We start from the raw sequence: 22,018 nt of genomic DNA, 5'->3' as shown, positions 1-22,018 counted from the left end.
CAGTGACAACTGTTTGAGCTGGTCAGTTGTAGGTTGGATGTACATTTTTTTGAACCACGTGATTTCTAACCTACGGAGACACATAATAACACATTTTTATAGACGAGATTCATTCATTTTCAAAAACGCCACTAGACCATTCTCTGATGTGCGGTATGATTATAGAAGTTTATCTCGGTTGAATCTGCGTTACTGCGCAGTTCCGGTAGTGTCCTCGCCTGCCAATCAGATCTCTGCTCACCCATCCCCTGGCCGCTGATTGGAACAAATTAACTCTCTAACATTAATAAAGCTCTGCATTCGCACTTGAGGTCTTTCTGTGACACACGGACTTTGTGAAATTGCAGAGATGGTGCTGAAGGCTGTTTGCGTGCTGAAAGGAACCGGTGAAGTTACCGGGACCGTATACTTTGAGCAGGAGGTAAAGTATGTCGTTAATCGGATAAATACAAGCCTACATATGCATTGGCACACCTGACTGTCTGCGGCTGGCCTTATCAGTTAGCTAGCGTTCATTTACAAATCCGTTTAACATGACAAACTTAGCAAGGCTAGCTAGGTAGGACGGCTAGCTAGCTTGTTTTTATCAAAAACCCTTCCAGGGAATTTATGCAACGTTGTTTTAGCTAGCGTTAAGAGCTAACTCACGTTACAACTTGGACGTGTTCTCATTTTCTCGATTTCCTTTGACCTAAAGCTTTAATTCTGTCCATCCTCAACCCCAGGACGGTTCCCTAGTTGATCCTGCGGGTCTCGGTTGTCATGGAGAAAACAAGCCGACACGACAACAGTGAGCTGCTTATGTGCAGAAAGGTTGCTAGGTTCCCAGCCACTGTGCTTCTACACCTACATTGCTTGCTGTTTGGGTTTTTAGGCTGGGTTTCTGTACAGCACTTTGAGATATCAGCTGATGTAAGAAGGGCTTTATAAATACATTGGATTTAGCTCGAATCCCTGAGCTGACGAGGTAAACATCTGTAGTTCTGTCCTTGAACAAGGCAGTTAACCCACTGTTCCCTTGAACAAGGCAGTTAACCCACTGTTCCCCTGAACAAGGCAGTTAACCCACTGTTCCCCTGAACAAGGCAGTTAACCCACTGTTCCTAGGCCGTCATTGTTATTAAGAATGTGTTCTTAACTGACTTGCCTGGTTAAATATAAATAAATGGCCTAAAATATGACACTGCCTAACCGGGGCACCGGGCTATGTAAAACGTACTCGTCCATTGACAAGGCAGTGGCGTTTGTCCACACGGTCCATGTTGCTTTGGACTCTAAGCCATCCTTGTTTTGGTCTCACATGCTGCTCATTGGCTATTAGCCGCAGTCCTTGCCCAGTCGCGTTGTACTTCTGCTCATCCTACAACATGCACGACCAACATTTCTGACCTGTTAGAAAGTTATCGGGACATCCGACAGGGGTCCTTGACCCGCTCAAACGACGCGAGTCTCTATTTTACAGATCCTAGCCCATAGGATTTCACCCCATACATTCCTCTGGGACGCCAACATCGTGTCGTGTATGCCTGACATTAGCACATGTGTTTTGAAGAGGGCAGGAGACTGCCATCATTGAAGTCGTTAGTGGGACGTCAAGGTCCGTGTAATCTGGGATCCTTGGGACGACCCCTCCATTGAAGTTGAATTTTAAAATGGTGTAGGGGCTAACAATGAAACGGATATTTCACCGGTGTATAAATGTCAAGCATCTGCTTGGTGTTTACACTCACTACCAAATATGGTAGGGGGCGGATGCCCAGTGACCGGAAGTGGGAGAACATGTAAGGGGAAGGATTTTGGCCGATATTCTGCACATGTTCGCAACGATGTAAAAAATTCTCAATACAGTTCTCTTTCTTAAACTAGAATCTGTTATGAACAGTGGACTCCATTTTTTGTTGTTGTAGACTTTACCCTTTGCCAAAGTTTTAAAAATGCTAGATTTAGGAGTGCAAAGGTGAAGTGAGTTATTGCACATGTGCACTTCAGAGTAGGTGTTCCTTAATGGAAATATGCAGATGCATGTTAGAACTGGCCAATAGTATCTTGCTAGTTTGTGCTTGGCTAATTTCGTTCCCATTTGAAATTACAGGCTGTGGTCTATCTTGGTTAAGTTTTATGGTAGGGATGTCCCAAGGATTCTGGATATCACTGACTGATGTAAAACACTTCGTTTTGATAAAAATCCATCAGTGATTGGCTCATCTCTAACCAATCAGAGTATCAAATGCTGCTTTATACACATGTTCTGGCACTGGCCCAACTCATCTGTTTCTGGGACCAATCAGACGCTCTAGAATGGATTTCCATTCTAGAAATCGTTGTGAGGTAGCTACTCCTATACAGACTCATTGTAGAGAATAAATGTACGTCCTTGTGCGTGGCATAGCGTTTGGCCACTGCAGGGAGTTTGGGTAGCCAGTCAAGCAAAATGTATCTTGCTACTAACGTTACGTGCTAGAAGTACCTAACGCTCGCTAGCTACAACTAGCCATACAAGCATTTGGCTGCCTTTTGATACCAGTCCAGTCCTAATCATGCATTTTCCCTTAAGCCCTCTTTGTAAATCATCGATTTAGATAGCCATATTATTTTGTAAGCAGGGTAAAATGCTGAGATGAATGCAGGCTAATTGCTAGTTCTGCCTGTCATACAATACCTACAAGTAACGCTACTGCTAGCTGCCGCCGCCACTGCCAGCCACCGTCGCTAGCTGCTGCCGCTACTGCTACCAACTAACACTACCTACTACTACTAGCTAACACTACCTACTACTACTAGCTAACACTACCTACTACTACTAGCTAACACTACCTACTACTACTAGCTAACACTACCTACTACTAGCTAACACTACCTACTACTACTAGCTACCAGCTAACGCTACTACTTGCTACCACTACCACTCTGCTTGTAACGTCGTTACAGATGAAGAGGCAGTATTTTTATAGCCGAGTGCCAGTCAGTTTCTGCTCTCTCGCCCACTCCTTATGGATTAGTCAGGCAACGTCGGCTTGACAACAACGGTAGGCAGTAGCAGCAACAGATCTGGGACCAGGCTAGAGTCATTCTGCCTTGGCCCTCATTTTCATTTCCCCTTCAACCTGGTCTGGTGTGTTGGTCTACTGTCAAAAAACAAAGCAAGGTTTGCCTGAAAAAGGCGTGTGGACAACGGACTGTCGTTGACAGTTGCTCCCTCGAAATGTCAGAAGTAGCGTAACGGCTAGCTAGCTACACTTCTTGGTTTTGTAGGTGCTATTCCAGTGTGACTCAAATTTGATTGGTCACATACACATGGTTAGCAGATGTTAATGCGAGTGTAGCGAAATGCTTGTGCTTCTAGTTCCGACCATGCAGTAATATCCAACGAGTAATCTAACAATTCCACAACTACTTTATACACAAGTGTAAAGGAATGAATAAGTACATATAAATGTATGGATGACTGATGGCCGAACGGCATAGGCAAGATGCAGTAGAAGGTATAGAGTACAGTATATACATATGAGATGAGTAATGTAGGGTATGTAAACATTATATAAAGTGCATTGTTTAAAGTGGCTAGTGATATATTTATTACAAATTTTTCCATTATTAAAGTGGCTGGAGTTGAGTCAGTATGTTGGCAGCAGACCCTCAATGTTAGTGGTGGCTGTTTAACAGTCTGATGGCCTTGAGATAGAAGCTGTTTTTCAGTCTCTTGGTCCCTGCTTTGATGCACCTGTACTTCTGGATGATAGCGGGTGTGCAACAGCAGTGGCGTGGGTGTGTGTTGTCCTGATGATCTTTAGCCTTCTGTGACATGGGTTGGTGACGGTTCCTGGGGGCAGGTAGTTTGCCCCGGTGATGCGTTGTGCAGACCTCACTACCCTCTGGAGAGCCTTGCGGTTATGGGCGGAGCAGTTGCCGTACCAGGCGGTGATACAGCCCGACAGGATGCTCTCGATTGTGCATCTGTAAAAGTTTGAGTGTTTTTGGTGACAAGCCAAATTTCTTCAGCCTCCTGAGGTTGAAGAGGCGCTGCTGCACCTTCTTCACCACGCTGTCTGTGTGGCTCATTGATATGCTAATTGCAACGGTCTTCCCAATCCTGACACATGATTTTGACACCTCATTTCAAACCCCATTCTGTAGCCTAATTGTTACCCCCTGAGTGTTTGACTGTCCATCTGTGTCTTCAATGTGTGTGCTCTGTGGTTCCACTGCATCTCCTGTCCCCTCTCTTTATCCCTGTGGTCTTTTGTAGGTCACCCTGTGCCTTCCCCTCTCTCTATCCCTGTGGTCTTTTGTAGGTCACCCTGTGCCTTCCCCTCTCTCTATCCCTGTGGTCTTCTGTAGGTCACCCTGTGCCTTCCCCTCTCTCTATCCCTGTGGTCTTCTGTNTCTCTATCCCTGTGGTCTTCTGTAGGTCACCCTGTGCCTTCCCCTCTCTCTATCCCTGTGGTCTTCTGTAGGTCACCCTGTGCCTTCCCCTCTCTATCCCTGTGGTCTTCTGCAGGTCACCCGGTGGTCTTCTGCAGGTCACCCGGTGGTCTTCTGCAGGTCACCCGGTGGTCTTCTGTAGGTCACCCGGTGGTCTTCTGTAGGTCACCCGGTGGTCTTCTGTAGGTCACCCGGTGGTCTCCTGTAGGTCAACTGACGCGTGTCTCTCTGTTATCAGGGTGACAACGCTCCAGTGAAGCTGACCGGGGAGATCTTGGGTCTAACCCCGGGGGAACATGGCTTCCACGTCCACGCCTTCGGAGACAACACCAACGGCTGTGTGAGTGCAGGACCCCACTTCAACCCCCACAGCAAGACCCACGGAGGACCCAACGATGATGTCAGGTGAGTCTGGGCTTATCACTAGTGGAGTTACCCCACTTCAACCCCCACAGCAAGACCCACGGAGGACCCAACGATGATGTCAGGTGAGTCTGGGCTTATCACTAGTGGAGTTACCCCATTGCAATAGAAGGGGGAACTCGTCTTTGTATCTGTGCCATAATGGCTTCAGTGACCGCGTGGGCAGCACCATTGAGGGATAGCTCTGTTTTAATTAGAGATCGACCGATTATGATTTTTCAACGCCGATACCGATTATTGGAGGACCAAAAAAAGCCGATTAATCGGCAGATTTTATTTAATTTTGTTGTAATAATGACAATTTCAACAATACTGAATGAACCCTTATTTTAACTTAATATAATACATCAATAAAATCAATTTAGCCTCAAATAAATAATGAAACATGTTCAATTTGGTTTAAATAATGCAAAAACAAAGTGTTGGAGAAGAAAGTAAAAGTGCAATATGTGCCATGTAAGAAAGCTAACGTTTCAGTTCCTTGCTCAGAACATGAGAACATATGAAAGCTGGTGGTTCCTTTTAACATGAGTCTTCAATATTCCCAGGTAAGAAGTTTTAGGTTGTAGTTATTATAGGAATTATAGGACTATTTTCTCTCTATACGATTTGTATTTCATATACCTTTGACTATTGGATGTTCTTATAGGCACTTTAGTATTGCCAATGTAACAGTATAGCTTCCGTCCCTCTCCTCGCCCCTACCTGGGCTCGAACCAGGAACACATCGACAACAGCCACCCTCGAAGCAGCGTTACCCATGCAGAGCAAGGGGAACAACTACTCCAAGTCTCAGAGCGGGTGACGTTTGAAACGCTATTAGCGCGCACCCCGCTAACTAGCTAGCCATTTCACATCGGTTACACCAGCCTAATCTCGGGAGTTGATAGGCTTGAAGTCATAAACTGCTCAATGCTTGAAGCATTGCGAAGAGCTGCTAGCAAACGCACAAAAGTGCTGTTTGAATGAATGCTTACGAGCCTGCTGCTGCCTACCATCGCTCAGTCAGACTGCTCTATCAAATCATAGACTTAATTATAACATAATAACACACAGAAATACGAGCCTATGGTCGAATCTGGAAACTATCTTTTTGAAAACAAAAAGTTTATTCTTTCAGTGAAATATGGAACCGTTCCGTATTTTATCTAACGGGTGGCATCCATAAGTCTAAATATTGATGTTACATTGTACAACCTTCAATGTTATGTCATAATTATGTACAATTCTGGCAAAATAATTACGGCCTTTAGGAAGAAATGGACTTCAAACAGTTTGCAATGAGCCAGGTGGCCCAAACTGCTGCATATACCCTGACTCTGCTTGCACGGAACGCAAGAGAAGTGACACAATTTCCCTAGTTATAAGAAATTCATGTTAGCAGGCAGTATTAACCAAATATGCAGGTTTAAAAAATATATACTTGTGTATTGATTTTAAAGAAAGGCGTTGATGTTTATGGTTAGGTACATTGGTGCAACGACAGTGCTTTTTTCACGAATGAGCTTGTTAAATCATCACCCGTTTGTCGAAGTAGGATGTGATTAAATGAGAAATGAACAGGCACCGCATCGATTATATGCAACGCAGGACAAGCTAGATTTATTTTTATTGTATTTCACCTTTATTTAACCAGGTAGGCAAGTTGAGAACAAGTTCTCATTTACAATTGCGACCTGGCCAAGATAAAGCAAAGACGTTCGACACATACAACAGATTTACACATGGAGTACAACAAACATATAGTAAATATTACAGTAGAAAATAAGTCTATATACAATGTGAGATAAAGGAGGTAAAGGCAATAAATAGGCCATGGTGGCGAAGTAAATACACTATAATGGTAGATTTGACAGTAGATGAGTGTGCAAAGTAGAAATACTGGGGTGCAAAAGAGCTAAATAAATATATACAGTAGGGGAAGCGGTAGTTGTTTTGACTATTTATAGATGGGCTATGTGCAGTGATCTGTGAGCTTCTCTGACAGCTGGTGAGGGAGATAAGTGTTTCCAGTTTCAGAGATTTTTGTAGTTCGTTCCAGTCATTGGCAGCAGAGAACTGGAAGGAGAGGCGGCCAAAGGAGGAATTGGCTTTGGGGGTGACCGGTGAGATATACCTGCTGGAGCACGTGCTACCGGTGGGTGCTGGTATGGTGACCAGCGAGCTAAGGGGGTATTTTACCTAGCAAAGACTTATAGATGACCTGGAGCCAGTGGGGAAGACCTTAGAAAGGCAGGGTAGGATAGATATAGGTCTGTAGCAGTTTGGGTCTAGAGTGTCTCTCCCTTTGAAGTGGGGGATGACCGCGGCAGCTTTCCAATCTTTGGGAATCTCAGACGATAAGAAAGAGAGGTTGAACAGTCTAGTAATAGGGGGTGCAACAATTTTTGCAGATACTTTTAGAGAGGGTCCAGATTGTCTAGCCCAGCTGATTTGTACGAGTCCAGTTTTTGCAGCTCTTTCAGAACATCAGCTATCTGGATTTGGGAGAAGGAGAAATGGGGAAGGCTTGGGCGAGTTGCTGTGGGGGGTGCAGAGCTGTTGACCGGGGTAGGGGTAGCCAGGTGGAAAGCATGGCCAACTGTAGAAAAATGCTTATTGAAATTCTTAATTATCGTGGATTTATCGTTGGTGACAGTTTCCTATCCTCAGAGCAGTGGGCAGCTGGGAGGTGCTCTTCTCTATGGAGTTTAGTGTCCCAGAACTTTTTTGAGTTTGTTGCAGGAAGCAAATTTCTGCTTGAAAAAGCTAGCCTTGGCTTTTCTAACTGCCTGTGTATATTGGTTTCTAACTTCCCTGATAAGTTGCATGTCACGGGGGCTGTTCGATGCTAATACAGAACGCCACAGGATGTTTTTGTGTTGGTTAAGGGATGTCAGGTCTGGAGAGAACCAAGGGCTATATCTGTTCCTGGTTCTAAATTTCTCGAATGGGGCATGCTTGTTTAAGATGGTGAGTAAGGCATTTAAAAAAAAAAATAACCAGGCATCCTCTACTGATGGGATGAGGTCAATATCCTTCCAGGATACCYCGGCCAGGTCGATTAGAAAGGCCTGCTCGCTGAAGTGTTTCAGGGAGCGTTTGACAGTGATGAGTGGAGGTCGTTTGACCGCTGACCCATTACGGATGCAGGCAATGAGGYAGTGATCGCTGAGATCTTGGTTGAAAACAGCAGAGGTGTATTTGGAGGGCAAGTTGGTCAGGATGATATCTATGAGGGTGCCCGTGTTTACGGATTTAGGGTTGTACCTGGTAGGTTCATTGATAATTTGTGTGAGATTGAGGGCATCAAGCTTAGATTGTAGGATGGCTGGGGTGTTAAGCATGTCCCAGTTTAGGTCACCTAACAGCACGAGTAGAAGTTCAAATTGTTTGGGTACAGACCTGGATAGTAGGACAGAACTCGGCAGGCTCTCTGCAGTAGATTGTAACATCGCCCCCTTTGGGGCTTGTCTGGAAATGCTGTAGTTAGGGATGGAGATTTCAGGGTTTTTGGTGTTCTTCCTAAGCCAGGATTCAGACACGGCTAGGACATCCGGGTTGGCAGAGTGTGCTAAAGCAGTGAATAAAACAAACTTAGGGAGGAGGCTTCTAATGTTAACATGCATGAAGCCAAGGCTATTACGGTTACAGAAGTCATCAAAAGAGAGCGCCTGGGGAATAGGAGCCAGGTACTGCAGGGCCTGGATTCACCTCTACATCACCAGAGGAACAGAGGAGGAGTAGGGTAAGGTTACGGCTAAAAGCTATGAGAATTGGTTGTCTAGGGCGTCCTGAACAGAATAAAAGGAGCAGGTTTCTGGGGGCGATAAAATATCTTCAAGGTATAATGTACAGACAAAGGTATGGTAGGATGTGAATACAGTGGAGGTAAACCTAGGTATTGAGTGATGATGAGAGAGATATTGTCTCTAGAAACATCGTTGAAACCAGGTGATGTCATCGCATGTGTGAGTGGTGGAACTGAAAGGTTGGATATGGTATAGTGAGCAGGGCTAGAGGCTCTACAGTGAAATAAGCCAATAAACACTAACCAGAACAGCAGTGGACAAGGCATATTGACATTAAGGAGAGGCATGCTTAGCCAAGTGATCATAAGGGTCCAGTGAGTAGTGAGGTTGGTTGGGGTCACGGCGATTCAGACAGCTAGCCGGGCCATGGGTAGCACGCTGGCAGAAGATGGAGGTCTGTTTTTAGCCGCCTCGTGCGTTTTCGTTTCCGGTAGATTAGTGGGGTTCCGTGTGCTAGAGGGGACCAATCCAATTGGCAATATAGTTACCCAAGAAAATTGTCCGATAGACCTTTTCAGATAGCAGCCGATATGCTTGATTGATGATGATTTTTCTAGGAGAGATCTGAAATATGTAGTCCAAACTCACCATAGATAAGCACAGAAAATGTGGTAATTGACTACAACGACCAGAATCCATTGCGTCTACAGCTGCCTGTTGTCATTGGTTCTTGCCGGGCTGGCAGACAGACACCAGAGGGACAGAGCAGCTGCTTGGGTATCTCTACCTGACAATACATTAATTGTTTGTTGTTATTTAGCAGTCTTAAAAAGTAAGTATGCCTCATATACTTGGAAGAACTAATGAAATGGTGATTGTCAGACAGCTAGGCTAGCCTACTAGCCTGAAGGGTGACTATGTTCTTTGCTTCTTTTCCAATGTGGGAACAGTCCCCTTACGAAGGCTTGAAACAAACACATGATTACCCTCTTGACAACGTCTTAGCCAGCTCTGCTACTAATGTAAACATTTCCAGTTTGTCCTGGTTAGAGAAGTATGTTATGCACCCAGTGGGGGAGGCGGGGGTAGTGTCCCACCCCGGTGGGGGAGGCGGGGGTAGTGTCCCACCCCGGTGGGGGAGGCGGCGGGTGTGGTGTCCCACCCCGGTGGGGGAGGCGGCGGGTGTGGTGTCCCACCCCGGTGGGGGAGGCGGCGGGTGTGGTGTCCCACCCCGGTGGGGGAGGCGGCGGGTGTGGTGTCCCACCCCGGTGGGGGAGGCGGCGGGTGTGGTGTCCCACCCCAATGTGCTTTTATCATCTCAAAGTTTTCCTTTGACTAGATCTACGTGGGGGGGGAGGAAGTGATTTAGAAATGTCAGTCTGTTTGTTTTGCTACAATGTGCACGTAGGGGTTAAACTATTGAACAGCCGTCTCTCCTCTGACCAGCTGTTCTGTCTCTGTGTTGCTAGGCACGTAGGGGACCTTGGCAACGTGACTGCAGGAGCCGACAGTGTGGCTAAGATCAACATCCAGGACAAGATACTGACTCTCACTGGACCCTACTCCATCATCGGCAGGACCATGGTGGTAAGAACAGACATTGCCTGACCTGTAGCTAGCTACATGTTGTGTCTTACTAGGCAGGAAATGGAAGGAAGCTGTATGTTGTGTCCACTAGGCAGGAAATGGAAGGAACCTATAAGCTGTATGGTGTGTCCACTAGGCAGGAAATGGAAGGAACCTATAAGCTGTATGGTGTGTCCACTAGGCAGGAAATGGAAGGAACCTATAAGCTGTATGGTGTGTCCACTAGGCAGGAAATGCTCAAAGTTCTCCAAGTGAACACAACCAGAGTTCTCGTCCCATGTCCCCTCTCACTGTCTTTCATTCTCTTTGGTGTTGTTTTACTATCTTTTCCAACCTCTTTCTCTCCTCTATACCGATAGATCCATGAGAAAGCCGATGACCTGGGGAAAGGAGGCAACGAGGAGAGTCTGAAGACGGGCAACGCTGGCGGTCGCCAGGCCTGTGGTGTTATTGGAATTACCCAGTAAACACTCGTCCCCTACTAGGAGCACGGGAACCACTAGCCACGTCTTGAAGACCACCACGACCCCATTGGCAGCTCTGTAACGTCTAACCCCCCCCCCACATCCACCCTATCCCCCTACCTAAACCTGTACGCAACTCATGGACATCTGACTGATGGCTTGCCCAAAAACAAAGATTGTCTGCAGGGTTAAGAGAATTCTTTGTCCCATTTTGCCCATTTGACTTCAGTGGTGAAGATGATGTTTTGGGGAAACTCACCTCTGAAGGTGTGCTGGACTTGAGGGTTTTAACTCGGGGACACAGCTGGGACATTGACGTTGAGGACAGATCTAATGACGTGCACTAGGAGGTTGTGGCTAGGGGTTGATGGGGGGGGGGGATATATATTTAGACTTGTCTGTACACATGTTGGTCCTAGCTTTGTTGCGTCTGTCTGTAAAAGTACGGGTTTATTCTTCTACGCTGTCACAACGTTTAGTATGGAAGCTGTAAGCATGTATTATACATTAGGTGTCTGAAATGGCTTCCTGAAATGGCTTCCTATGTAGTTCACTACTTATGCCCAGGGCCAGTAGGGTACTAGGTGGGTAGGGTACTAGGTGGGTAGCTAACTATATAGGGTGCCTTTTCAGACACACCCATGATCAGTGTGTACAAAGCTGCCCAATAAAAATACCTTGTCACTAATCCTTGGTGGTTTTTATGTTGCTGTTTTTTTATGGTCGTTAGCCTCAACCTCAGGCTTCTCCCGTCCAGCGGCTGGTCGTTAGCCTCAACCTCAGGCTTCTCCCGTCCAGCGGCTGGTCGTTAGCCTCAACCTCAGGCTTCACGTCCAGTGGAGGAGATTTGGAAGGATTGCCACGTGAGACTATAAGGACAGTCGTAGTAGAGGGCTGGGAGGTTATTATTCAACAGATTGAAAAATCTCTTTCTGAAGACTTCTGAGTAAGCCTTCGCTGAAATGCACGACCCAGTGAAAACGGTCTCATTTGTTGAATGAAGAGTGAACGTGTGCGGTTCCATTTTATGTCGACTGCATCTCTGCAGACCCAGGGTTGTTGACCGTGCTGCTGCTGCTGACTGCTGATAACCTCTAACTGGAAGACCACAGTAGATTGTGCCTGTCAAGTGGTAGCGTTGTTTGGTGCCTCGATGGCGCCACTCCCCTGTCCAGTCACAGGCCAAATCTGTATCTCAATTGCTTAAAAATCCACCCTCTTCAACCTCATCAACCGTGTGTAATTCTCATTCAATTCTGGTGTATTTTTATGGAAGTTAAAACCACATTTTCTGTATAAGTTGGAACTGGGCAATGACAGTTTTTACAATAATTCAATGGGAAGAGACTTGACAATTGAAACAATATGGTGCAATGAAGCTCATTAGACTAGCTTAGCTTTCACCTGGTCTGTTATTTCTAAACATGTAATGAAGGAGAGGATGTGTATATATTTAGAGGATGATCAGTGACTGATTTCTGATTTCTGATCACAAAGTGCTTATACAGAAATCCAACCTAAAACCGCAAGCAATGCAGACGTAGAAGCACGGTAGCGAAGAAAAACTTCCTAGAAAGGTAGAAACCTGGAGAGGAACCAGGCTCTTTTCTTCAAAGAAGTTCATGAATTTATCACTGCTGAAGTGAAAGACATCCTCTTGGGGAATATGATCCTTGGTTGGGGTCTAAGCAGATTATTTGTTGCGATTGCAAACGTAATAAAATGGTGGTCCGATAGTCACGGATTATGAGGAAAAACATTAAGATCCACAACCTTTATTCCACGAGACAAAACTAGGTCCAGAGACATGTTGGACAAAACCCACTGAGTCGATGATGGCTCCGAAAGCCTTTTGGAGTGGGTCTGTGGACTTTTCCATGTGAATATTAAAATCACAAAAAATTTGAATATCTGCTATGACTACAAGGTCCGATAGGAACTCAGTGAGGAACGCTGTATATGGCCCAGGAGGCCTGTAAACAGTAGCTATAAAAAGTGATTGAGTAGGCTGCATAGATTTCATGACTAGAAGCTCAAAATATGAAAATGCAGTCCTTTTTTTGTGTAAATTGAAATTTGGTATCGTAAATGTTAGCAACACCTCCGCCTTTGCGGGATGCACGGGGGATATGGTCACTAGTGTAACCAGGAGGTGAGGCCTCATTTAACACAGGAAATTAATCAGGCTTAAGCCATGTTTCAGTCAGGCCAATCACATCAAGGTTATGACCAGTGATTAGTTCAATGACTATAACTGCCTTGGACGTGAGAGATCTAACATTAAGTAGTCTTATTGTGAGATTTTGCAAAATTACAATCGCTGTAGATTGACAGTATGATGCTGCTACTCTGTTTGTCGTATATCCGGATGCCTAGTCCCCGTGTGAACGATATGGCTGGGGCAGCCAAGCAGGGCTACAGTCGAGAGCGCCATAGCTCTCTCTGTTGTGGGGCGCCATAAATGTGCCACTTTTTATACGTATATTAACTTCCCATGAATATAATATCTGGTTTCTCGTCAGGTCTGTGGAGGAGGGCAGGAGTGACGGGAGTAATTACAGGCCGTGCGATAGGGGATGGGAGGGGGGTCAACTGGGTTGGTGCGTTGGTTGGTCGATGGAATCTGATTAGGCTGTTGGCTTGGTGCTGGGGTTTTCTGGGACTCTTTGTAGAGTGGATGGTGGTGGCTGAGAAATGCCTGCCCTTAGCTCATCTTCTGCAGGTCTTGCATTTTAGCCGGTTATTGACTGCTGGACAGTTCCTGGTTGTCCTCAACATTTTTCATTGCACACTACAGCTGCCTGATCTCCTCCCTATGCTGACGCTCCAGGCTGATCTCCTCCCTATGCTGACGCACCAGGCTGATCTCCTCCCTATGCCGACGCTCCAGGCTGATCTCCTCCCTATGCTGACGCTCCAGGCTGATCTCCCTATGCCGACGCACCAGGCTGATCTCCTCCCTAATGCCGACGCACAGGCCTGATCTCCTCCCTATGCTGACGCTCCAGGCTGATCTCCTCCCTATGCCGACGCACCAGGCTGATCTCCTCCCTATGCCTGAATAACCAGGCTGGTCTCCTCCCTATGCTGACGCTCCAGACTGATCTCCCTATGCTGACGCACCAGGCTGATCTCCCCTAATGCTGACGTTCCAGGCTGATGTCCTCCCTATGTACTGACGCTCCAGGCTGATTCCTCCCTATGCATGACCGCACCAGGCTGATCTCCTCCCTATGCTTGGACGCTCCAGGGCTGATCCCCATGGCGTCCCCTAGTGCGACGGCTGTCGTCCACAGGCTGATGGGACTCGCCGCATTAGTGCCTGACCGGTCCCGGCAGGCTGATCTCCGGTACCTAATGGCACGAACGCATAGGCTGGTCTCTAGCCGGCGCACAGCTTGACTCCCTATAGACTAGATCTGCGTGCAGGCGTCAGCATTGAATCACAGGCCGTGATCGATTCCTAGCATCCATATAAGGTAAATCAACCTCTCGAGGGATCGCACTACGTCACCAGGCTATACGAGTATCGAGATCACCCCTAGCGCTGTGCCAATAGAGTAGTCCGCACGTGGCTGTCCGTCTACCTAAGGCGAAATGCACGGGGAGTTCTCTAATGGAAAGAGTGGGAATGCTGATCTCCTCCCTATTTTGACGCACCAGGCTGCTCCTCTATAAGATGCTGTGTTGCTGCAGGGGTCACGTGTGAGTTAGGAACACTCAGGGCTGTGTGTGCTGCAGGGGAGGGAGGTAGCGGGACACTGGGGACTACATAGTGGGCACAGAGGGAGTGGAGGCTGTTTGTAGGTAGCGACAGTGGAGAGGTTTTAACTTCAGCAACGAGAGGTTTAATTTGGTCGAAGTAGTGGACAAATTGATCGTACCAAGATGGCGTAGAAGTGCAGACGTGTTTGTTATTGTCCCATGTAAAAAAATAAAATTGGTTTGTTTGTATATATTTCAATCTCTTTCGACTCTGTCAATCACCGTATCTTTTTCGGCAGACTCAACAGCCTTGGTTCTCAAAATGATTGCCTCGCCTGGTTCACCAACTACTTCTCAGATAGAGTTCAGCATCAATAACCCAGCACTAAAAACCCAGCATCAAGTTTTTTAAAGAAAGCAACCCAGCTATGTGAAAATGCCTGCAACCCAGCAGGACCATCCATACAACCAGCCATCCATACAACCCAGCAGGACCATCCGTACCACCCAGCAGGACCATCCGTACCACCCAGCAGGGCCATCCGTACCACCCAGCAGGACCATCCGTACAACCCAGCAGGACCATCCATACCACCAGCAGGGCCATCCATACAACCAGCCATCCATACAACCCAGCAGGGCATCCGTACCACCAGCAGGACCATCCATACAACCATACAACCCAGCAGGGCCATCCATACATCCATACAACCCAGCAGGACCATCCATACGACCAGCAGGGCCATCCATACGACCCAGCAGGACCATCCGTACAACCCAGCAGGACCATCCGTACAACCAGCAGGACCATCCGTACAACCCAGCAGGACCATCCGTACCACCCAGCAGGGCCATCGCGTACCACCAGCAGGGCCATCCGTACCAACCAGCAGGGCCATCCGTACCACCAGCAGGGCCATCCGTACAACCCAGCAGGACCATCCGTACAACCCAGCAGGACCATCCGTACAACCCAGCAGGACCATCCGTACAACCAGCAGACATCCATACATCCGTAAAACCGATCCGTACAACCCGCAGGGCCATCCGTACAACCCAGCAGGACCATCCATACAACCAGCAGGGCCATCCATACCACCCAGCAGGACCATCCGTACAACCCAGCAGAGCCATCCGTACAACCCAGCAGGGCCATCCGTACCACCCAGCAGGACCATCCATACAACCCAGCAGGGCCATCCGTACAACCTAACCACCCAGCAGGGCCATCCGTACAACCAGCAGCCATCCATACAACCCAGCAGAGCCATCCGTCACCCAGGCCTCCGACCACCCAGAGGGCCATCCGTCACCACCCAGCAGGGCCATCCGTCAACCATACAACCCAGCAGGGCATCCGTACCACCCCAGCAGGGCCATCCGTACCACCCAGCAGGACCATCCGTACCACCCAGCAGGACCATCCGTACCCCCAGCAGAGGCCATCCGTACAACCCATCAGGGCCATCCGTACACCCAGCAGGGCCATCCGTACCACCCAGCAGGACCATCCCGTACAACCCAGCAGGGCCATCCATACAACCCCAGCAGGGCCATCCATACAACCCAGCAGGGCCATCCGTACAACCCATCAGGCCATCCGTACACCCAGCAGGGCATCCATACAACCCAGCAGGGCCATCCGTACACCCAGCAGGACCATCCATACAACCCATCAGCGCCATCCGTCAACCCCATCAGGGCCATCCGTACCACCCAGCAGGGCCATCCGTACCACCCAGCAGGACCATCCGTACCACCCAGCAGGACCATCCGTACAACCATACAACCCAGCAGGACCATCTGTACAACCCATCCGTACAACCCAGCATATTTTAGAGTGTAGTTCTGATAGTAGTCTGGGTTTGATCATCTCAGGGTTTGTAAAGAACAACAGGTGGTGTGATGTAGTATAAACTGCTCTATCCTCTCCTTGTCTCCCCTCCATGTAAGGGTCTGAGGGTCTTGCCCCATCGATTACCCCGTGTATATTCTAGGATAACACAGTGGTTAGTAACACTTACAATCGATGATAACTATTAGTTTCAGGATTCTGGATGTGGTAGAAATGTAAGGTATTAAACTATATGGATGATATGATGAGATTCTGCCACTGTTTAAGAAATAGTGGCAGTTTTTGTTATCAAAATGGAGGAGTAGACTTGTCATAATGACAATGTGTTTATTACTAGTTCCCCTGTAGTGACTGTTATTATCTGTGGAAGGGGAAACAATATGACCATTACCTACTCTGTGTATGTGGCACAATAAAGTTCTCTATTGTGAAATAGACATTTTTATGTGGACTTCCGTTTCATTTGCTGTGGAATGTTTATGTTATTATGACCTCACCACTACCATGGATACGGAACAGTCTGTTTCACTCTGGGTTTGTGAAAGCAATCAGCTGATTTCTGACTTTGTCTTTTTTGTGCTCTTTCTTTCTCTCCATATCCCCCCCCCTCTCTCCCCATCTCTCTCTTCTCCCCCATTTCATTTAAATTTAAGGGACTTTATTGGCATGGGAAACATATGTTTACTTTGCCAAAGCAAGCGAAATAGATATAAAATAATACAACTCTCTCCCTCTGTGTGTGTTAGGGAGGAAACGTGACCATAACAAATCCTACCCCACCCCGGTGTCGCTCCAGCCCACATAAATACAATAAATATTTCACAATATCTATTCCCCTCTCTTTCGCACCTCTCTGATTCAGAGGGATTGGGTTGAATGTGGAAGACACATTTCCGTTGAAGGCATTCAGTTATACAACTAACTAGGTATGCCCCTGTCCCCTTTCTATCACAGACACGCTCTCTCTTTCTTGATCAAAGGACCCCCTTTCACAAAATTCCAGTCCAACACCGACTACAGTAGGCTACTAGATGCCCTTAAATGCGGAAGTGAACTGTGACGGAGAGAGACCGTAGCCAATAAGGAAAGCCTGTCCCTGACGTTGGAAAGGTGACAGTTCTGGAAGTCAGAAGACTGTGGCTCCGAAGGATTGGCTCTACCGGTTAAAGTTGTCAGCAACAAAAAGTTAAAGTCGGATTTAGTCTGTTTTGAAGACTGAGTTGATTTGTCACGTCGTGAATATGAACCTGTATGATTTCAGCTCGTCGTCATTGTAGGATAACCGATGTCAGGTTAGTTCTGCTGATCGTTTTTTCTTCTCACTAAATTGTGTTGTTTGGTGAGAAGCCTATTAACATTACACATTTACTATTGTAGTGTGTGCTTTATGATTAAAGTACATTACTGGAGTAGTCTATCCTTTACAGCGCGCTCTGGTATCCTAAATGCCTCGTTTACATGGTGAAGTGTTTCATGGCGGCGTATCTCAACGTAATGTGATCTCGTCGGTATGCCTGTACATTTTTTAAGAGCAAAATCACTTTTAGGGTCAGGTGTGTTTATTGAACAGCTGTGGTCTCAGATATATATAGTCTAGATTCTATTCTATTTCTGATCGGGAATGTTTGGAGTGAACATCAAGTTAAGCATGGCACATAACTGTTTAGCCTGTCCTATTTCCAAAGAGATCGAAGCTTGGACATATGGGATTTGAACCTGACTAGCGCAAATTTGCCATCCAATCTTTCCTTTTTGACAACTGGGACAAAGCTTGCTGTCTGTGCGTGTAAATATAGACCTATAACCTGTAGTGAATCGATGTAGGTTGTGAACTCTACAGCGGGTTACTTGGAAAACCAGTCAGTTTACGGTAAAATCCGCAAGGGTGGGGACAGAACGGGAAAGACTGGAAACCGCTTGCTCATCCTGAAAAGCTTTACATGGTCAATCTGTTACGGCAGCATTTACGGGGATTTGTCCTATGCAGAAGTCAGGGCATTCATACATATTGTGCAGAGCTGTTGTGAAGGGAGTTTGTGTTTATACAGGACCCTCACCTACAGACAACCAATCATGTCAATGCGGAACTATACGGAGCCCACCACGTTTTTAAAACCACATTTAAGAGGCGCACGACGACACGGCACAGAGCTGAATTTGGCCTCTGCGTGCCTCTGGAGGCTCCGCCATTTGCGTCACACCCTCCGTACGGCGTCACCGACCACATTTCGGTTCAGGCATGACTTGGCTTTTAATCAGCAGGACCGCGTGAGTCAGGCCTCTCCACGCTGTTTACGCCAAACCACACACACACGCACACACACACCACACCACACACAACACACACACACACACACACACCCACACCACACACACAACACACACACACACACACACCACACACACACAACACACACACACACCCAGCCAGCCAGCCAGCCAGCCAGCCAGCCAGCCAGCCATGCATGAACTTGACTAATCCAAATCAAGCTCAGTGAGGGCATTCTTCAGTCAGGTTGGGACATGTAGCCTAGACAGAATTGACTATAATGTCATATTTGAGATTTAAGGATATTTTAAGCTCAAGTGAATTTGTAAATTTATTCCTTTTTAAAAATATTATCTTCACTAGCCTCCAGAGTGTGGCAGCGGTCTAAGGCACTGCATCTCAGTGCTAGACGTGTCACTACAGACCCGGGTTCGGTCCTGGGCTGTATCACAACCTGGCCGTGACCGGGAGTCCCATATGGGCGTCGTCCGGGTCTACACAGATGTGTGTGCGGTAAACTGTAAACTTTTTGACAATGAGAAAGTCATCAACCTAATTGTTAAATTTGTTTGTAACCATTTCTGTTTTCTGTTGGTGGTTTTAAATCCTGCTCAATGGGGGGGGGGGTTGATTTTGACTAGTCTCCAATATTTAATAGTCTGTAACTGCTCATTAGGTTAGGCTACACTGTTTTGACTGGCACCACTGTATTTAGCAAAGTAGGATAAGATATATATATTTTACACGTCAATCCCATCTTTACTCTCTTGTGTGGTGTCTCTGTGTGTCTTCGCAAGATGTCGGTCTCCATGTTCTAGTCTGGGAGAGGCCCGCGGTCCCTCTCAGGTTTACCTTGGAAGTCCTCAGTGCACAGCTTGCCAACGTGCTTGCGTTGCTGACGACCAGCGGAGGCGTGACCTGCTGTGTGACAATCACGGTGGTGGTGAGGGGAGGAGCTTCAGGGCCCATCGCTCTGTGCTGGCTTCCTGCAGCAAATATTTCACACACAGGGTTTCCTCCCACGCGGGCCCAGGGCTCGTCATCACCCTGCCTCAGGAGGTGAGAAGGGACCAAAAGCCTAGCATGTAGGTCCAGGACCACAGTAGTCCACTTAAGTAAAAGCCTACACCCAGGGCATTACCCTCGAGGTCTGGAGTACTGCTGCTTTTCTTTCTACATGGATAATTCATTGTATCCACCTGGTAATCCCAGGGGCTAAATCCAGTTCCCCTGATTAAGAGGGGAAACAATGAAAAACCCAGTGGAACTGGCTTTGAGGTCCAGAGTTGAAATTTACTTGGTTTACGGGGTCGGCCCGCTTGAGCGTAAGTCCATGGGGGTCGGCCCGCTGAGCCGTAAGTCCAGGGGTCGGCCGCTGCGTCGTAAGTCCAGGGTCGGCCCGCTGAGGCGTAAGGGTCCAGGGGGTCGGGGGGGGGGGCCCGGCTGAGCGTAAGTCCAGGGTCCCCGGGCCGCTTAGGCGTAAGTCCAGGGGTCGGCCCGCTGAGCGTAGGTCCAGGGGTCGGCCCGCTGAGCGTAAGTCCAGGGGTCGGCCCGCTGAGCGTAAGTCCAGGGGTCGGCCCGCTGAGCTTAAGCCTAACACAAATCTTACGTTCCCAAGGTTACTCATCACACGAGTGTAGTTTGGCTAAGAGATGAGACATTCTGTCAGATAGGAAAGATATGGAATATGCTGAGTCAGCAGAGTGTGTGTGACCACATTGGTTTAGTTGTGGTCCATTTAATGTATATTGCTGTGTCATGACTACGTTTCTTCATATCTCTCTCTCTAAAGGTGACGGCGAGTGGCTTTGAGCCCCTGCTGCAGTTTGCCTACACATCCAAGCTGCTCTTCAGTAAAGATACTGTCATGGAGATACGACACTGTGCCTCTATTCTGGGTTTCAGGGATCTGGACTCGGCCTGTTTCGACTTCCTGTTGCCCAAGTTCTTCAGCAGCAGTAGGGCCTCCTTCCAGAGGAAGACCTGCTGTAAGACACGGTGCAGGAGACAGTCCCCCAGGGCAGAGCTTAGCGACATCGACACTAACAAGGATGTCTTAGAGGATGACAAAAGAGTCAAGGTGGTTTCTGATTCGCCCGTTGAACAGAATGTGGGTGGAGCCCCCTGCCAAAGCAGCCAACCAACAAATGCCGTGACCGGATGTAAAAGCGAAACCCCCGCCCCTCCTCCTGAAGTCAACAGCCAATCAGACGCCCAGACTGACTACTCCCTGCGGTTCCCCAAGTTCCAGCTGGCTTGTGGGAAGGACAGTGTGTCTCTGGAGGTCTGCAGCCCAGAAACAGCCCTTGATTCCCCAGTGGTCACTGAGGAGGGCTGCCCTCTGTCTCAGTCCCGGTCCTGTCTACCTTGCTCCTGTAGTGGGGGCTGTAAGGAGGGTCCTGCAGTGGAGATCTCTGGAGAGAACTCCTCCCATTGCGTACAGACTAACCAGGCAGGACATGGAGAGGTTGAGGAGAGGAAAGGAGAGGAGGATGGGGAAAAGAGAGAGGCAGACGGGGAGAACGTAGACAAGCACGAGAGGGTAGGAGAGGTGGAAGAGAGGAGGAGAGAAGCAGAGGAGGCTTCTGGAGTCAGCTGCCTTAGATCTCCCCACATGGAGGTTTCCAGTGTCAGCTGTGAACGGAGCCCACGGTTGGATGAGGGGACAGTGGGTACTGCATCACACCGATGCCCCCTTGAGGAACCTGGGCTTGGTCATCAGAGCCCTGGAGGTGTGGAGGAAGGAGGTTGTGTTCTAGGTGGTAGAGGGCACCATGACGGGTTAGATCCAGCTGTCTCCATCACCAGTCAGCCAAAGACAGAACAGGAGCAGGGAAGGAGAGGACAGGGAGAGGAAGAGAGGAGAGAGAGCGGATGGGAAGAGAGGAGCAGCATGGAGACGGAGGTGGCTGAACACTTGGCCCATGGTCTTTGGTCAGACCTCTCCTCTCCTCCTCCTTCCCTCCTCCAGGACTCGCTACCTGAGACTGGGCCTGAGACTGGGCCTGAGACTGGGCCTGAGACTGGGCCTGAGAACATCCTGGGCAGCAGCTCCACCTTGAACCCCCGGAGCATGAGCCCCAAGTTGGACTGGCTGTACCTCACCTCCAGCACCGGGGACTGTCCTTTCCTCCAGGGCCTGGACAGAGGGATGGACAGAGGGATGGACATGGGAATGGACAGTGGGACAGACAGGGAGATGGACAGAGGGACAGGGTCAGGGGACGCCCAGCTGCCGGGCTGTGAGGGGTCATCCCAGTCAGAGAAGAGTCCCTGTGTGTCCTCTCTGAGCTCTGGGGATGATGGAGACTCAGATGGCTTCGATACGGAGGGAGACAGTGAGTCCTGTTCCTACAGCCAGAAGGCTAGGAAGGTGAGTTATACTGGGAGAGAAGGAGAGAGAGTCCTGCTCCTACAGCCAGAGGACCAGGGAGGTAATACTGGCAGAGAGAGTCCTGCTCCTATAGCCAGAGGACCAGGGAGRTACTACTGGGGGAGAGAGTCCTGCTCCTATAGCCAGAGGACCAGGGAGGTAATACTGGGAGAGAGAGTCCTGCTCCTA

At 48.2% G+C, this 22,018-nt stretch overlaps 2 protein-coding genes across 14 annotated transcripts in view; both read left to right on the top strand.

The window, feature by feature from the left end:
* The first annotated feature begins 280 nt into the window (after positions 1-280).
* LOC112076337 (superoxide dismutase [Cu-Zn]) lies at positions 281-11,315 on the top strand. The gene is made up of 4 exons (XM_024143154.1): positions 281-421; positions 4,661-4,827; positions 10,046-10,163; positions 10,523-11,315. The coding sequence occupies exons 1-4, from the start codon at positions 350-352 to the stop codon at positions 10,628-10,630; spliced, it is 465 nt and encodes a 154-aa protein (XP_023998922.1). The 5' UTR covers positions 281-349; the 3' UTR covers positions 10,631-11,315.
* A 7,942-nt stretch (positions 11,316-19,257) lies between these two features.
* Positions 19,258-22,018, top strand: part of LOC112076339 (transcription regulator protein BACH1) — a 10,706-nt gene continuing 7,945 nt past the window's right edge. For all 13 annotated transcript variants that reach the window (XM_070441279.1, XM_024143156.2, XM_070441277.1 and 10 more), the window contains exons 1-2: positions 19,258-19,515; positions 20,249-21,829. In XM_070441279.1, the coding sequence (XP_070297380.1) occupies positions 20,324-21,829 (1,506 nt within the window). In that variant the 5' untranslated portion in view covers positions 19,258-19,515; positions 20,249-20,323. The remainder of the gene's footprint in view (positions 19,516-20,248; positions 21,830-22,018) is intronic.

This window comes from Salvelinus sp. IW2-2015, unplaced genomic scaffold (genome assembly GCF_002910315.2).
Source record: "Salvelinus sp. IW2-2015 unplaced genomic scaffold, ASM291031v2 Un_scaffold3697, whole genome shotgun sequence".
In the NCBI taxonomy this organism is placed as follows: domain Eukaryota; kingdom Metazoa; phylum Chordata; class Actinopteri; order Salmoniformes; family Salmonidae; genus Salvelinus; species Salvelinus sp. IW2-2015.
This window is presented reverse-complemented; position numbering and strand designations above follow the sequence as displayed.

What these genes read in the sequence shown, in the direction of transcription:
- LOC112076337 (XM_024143154.1), top strand. Translation starts at nt 350, where the DNA reads ATGGTGCTGAAGGCTGTTTGCGTGCTGAAAGGAACCGGTGAAGTTACC. An exon ending in GGACCCAACGATGATGTCAG is followed by an intron (nt 4,828 to 10,045) that starts GTGAGTCTGGGC and finishes CTGTGTTGCTAG; the next exon opens with GCACGTAGGGGACCTTGGCA. An exon ending in TCATCGGCAGGACCATGGTG is followed by an intron (nt 10,164 to 10,522) that starts GTAAGAACAGAC and finishes CTATACCGATAG; the next exon opens with ATCCATGAGAAAGCCGATGA.